This window comes from Diospyros lotus, unplaced genomic scaffold (assembly GCF_014633365.1).
Source record: "Diospyros lotus cultivar Yz01 unplaced genomic scaffold, ASM1463336v1 superscaf1, whole genome shotgun sequence".
NCBI classification, from domain to species: Eukaryota; Viridiplantae; Streptophyta; class Magnoliopsida; order Ericales; family Ebenaceae; genus Diospyros; species Diospyros lotus.
This window is the reverse complement of record NW_026267104.1, coordinates 3,137,782-3,140,333: the sequence shown is the minus strand read 5'-3', so window position 1 is coordinate 3,140,333 and position 2,552 is coordinate 3,137,782. Positions and strand designations below refer to the sequence as shown.

Below are 2,552 nucleotides of genomic sequence, written 5' to 3'. Positions count from 1 at the left end.
CATCCCAAATGAAAGCCTAAACCCCCCCCCCATCTCGTCGCCTCATCATTGTGGCCTCCAGTTGAGCTTCATCCCAAATGAAAGCCTAAAATTTTCAACTTACAACTTAATGAGCGAACTTCAACATTGATGAAGTCCGATTCAGGGCTATCATCCTGTTGGTGCAAGGAACACGGTATATATATATATATATATATAGAGAGAGAGAGAGAGAGAGAGAGAGTTTAAATTCAGCCGCAACTTAAGCAATGTATTAGCAGGAGTTGAGATGAATCCTCCCCTTAAATGTATTCTCTTCAGTCTTCACCCACCCAGACCCAGTAAGGCAGTAACCAAACATACAGAATTAATCCAAAAGCAAACATTACATGAAAGACGGATACAAAGATTCACAACTGATGATGCAAATTTGGCTCATACACTACGTACTGAGCTTCTCCATCTCTCTTCTGAGAGCATTGGCCCTGACCAAGCTGCCGATGGTGTTCACCGCCAGCTTCAGGTCCTCCAATGGATTCCCCGGCGCCACCCTCTTGTACAGATAGCTGTCGAACGTCATCTTTTGCACGTACTCGTCGGCGCACATCTCCACGAACGCCTCCCTCGCCGGATTCGACCGGTAGAACACCTTCTGCAGAACATCCAGCACCTTGTACGTCGGCCAGTAGGTCTTGTCCCACCGCTCCAGGTACTTCCTCAGATCGTTTTCCTCCACCATCCTCTTCCCGTTCTCCGATCCCTCCACTATCGCCTCCGCGCACATCCGCCCGCTCTTCGCCGCGAAATATATCCCCTCGCCGGAGCACTTCGTCACGTACCCGGCCGCGTCCCCCACCAGCGCCACCCGATCTAAAATATTTTATGCCCCAAATTCAAATCTATTTTAGATAAATTTTGATATGTGCAGAGCAATGCGAGCAGCGAAGCTCAATTTCTTACCGGAGAGGCGGCGGGGGCGAGGGTGTTCGGGTATGGGGTGGGCTTCGACGCGGATGATCTTGCCGCCGAGGATTTTTTCTTGGGCGCGGAGCCTTGTGGCGCTTTGGAACTTCTTGATGTCGCCTTTGTGGGTCACGGTACCCGTGCCGACGGCCACGTGGTCGCACTTCGGGAACACCCACCCATAGAAGTCCGGCGACACGTCGTCGCCGACGTACATCTCGGCCAAGTTCTCGTAGTACTGCATCTTCTCGTCGGGAATCTTGATCCTCTCCTGAAACGCGATAGCGTACTCGTAGTCCCCGGCGTTTATCGCCTTCGCCACGCGCGAGTTCGCGCCGTCGGCGCCGATCACCGCGTCCACTTCCAGCGTCCGCTTCTCGCCGGCGCCGCCAGTCTTGACGTTGTATCCCGTGTAGTGGAGGACATACGGAGCATTGGAGGTCTCCGGCATGTCCATCTTGAGGAAGAGACCATTAATGACAGTGGCGCCGGACTCGGCGGCACGGTCCCGGAGGTAGGCGTCCAGGACTTCCCGGCGGACCATTCCGATGTATTCGTGAGGCTTCAGGGTCTTCCCGATGTCGACCGCCACATTCGACGGCGATATCATCTTCATCTTCGTGACCCGCCGGTCGATAATATCCAACGGCAAGTCAAATTCTCCGACCATACACAACGGGATAGCTCCGCCACACGGCTTGCAGTTATCGAGCTTCCGCTCGATCAAGAACGTCTCAATACCGCCCTTGGCGAGAGTCTCCGCGGCTGCCCCCCCTGCCGGGCCGCCGCCCACGACGGCAACCCGGAGGTTCCGGCCGGTGACCTTGGGGCTGAATTTACCGGCGACCACGCGGAGCCGCCTATGGGTAGAAATCGGCTTAAACGAGGCGGCGGAATGGTGGCTCTCCGGCGAGGTCTGGCGGAGGCCGACGAAGGTTTTGAGGGCGAGAGAGGCCATTTGCGGTTGTGGAGGAGAGATGTGGCCGGAGTTTTGTCCGGATTGTTTTATAAAAGTGAGGGATATGGTTTGGGAAATTTTGGGGGGTTTGGGCCGTTGGATGAGAGGGGATGGACGAATGGGATTGGATGTGGATAAAGAGGGTAGATTTTGGTTTGGCTCATTTAGGAATACTGGGAGTGAGCTGTTCAGTACTCAGCGCTCTGATTTTGCCTTTCGTAAATGTGGTTGCCGTCCCGCCACGTCGCTACTTTCTCGTGAACTCAAATGTACTTCCAACTTCCGATGCATGGAGCAGGCCAATAATTTGCTGCCACGTTGTATCCTTATGCATAAAGATAATTTGTTGATCGGATTCTATTATATGAAAAAGTGTTTATAATTTTTAAAAATTAGAAATATTTTTTTAATTTTTTAAAATCATTAATAATTTATAAAAAATACTACTAATTCTTAAAAAAAAAACTACTTATAATCTTTTAAGTGTAAAAAATTAATATATACAAATTTGAACTTATAATTTAATATTTGTGATGAAATGTTATTCACCCCTAAAGAACCCTTGAGAAGCAAGGTAGAGAGTTTTGCAATAAAAGGAGGAAGACTTAGACATGGTATTGTTGACTGTATTAGTTAATTTTTAGTTTTTTGA

At 50.0% G+C, this 2,552-nt stretch overlaps 1 protein-coding gene across 1 annotated transcript; it reads right to left on the bottom strand.

Annotated features, from left to right (window-relative positions):
* Positions 1-229: 229 nt before the first annotated feature.
* LOC127792972 (geranylgeranyl diphosphate reductase, chloroplastic) lies at positions 230-2,019 on the bottom strand. Its single transcript, XM_052323678.1, has 2 exons — positions 940-2,019; positions 230-849 (listed from the first exon to the last, which is right to left on the bottom strand). The coding sequence occupies exons 1-2, from the start codon at positions 1,898-1,900 to the stop codon at positions 422-424; spliced, it is 1,389 nt and encodes a 462-aa protein (XP_052179638.1). The 5' UTR covers positions 1,901-2,019; the 3' UTR covers positions 230-421.
* Between the last annotated feature and the right edge of the window lie 533 nt (positions 2,020-2,552).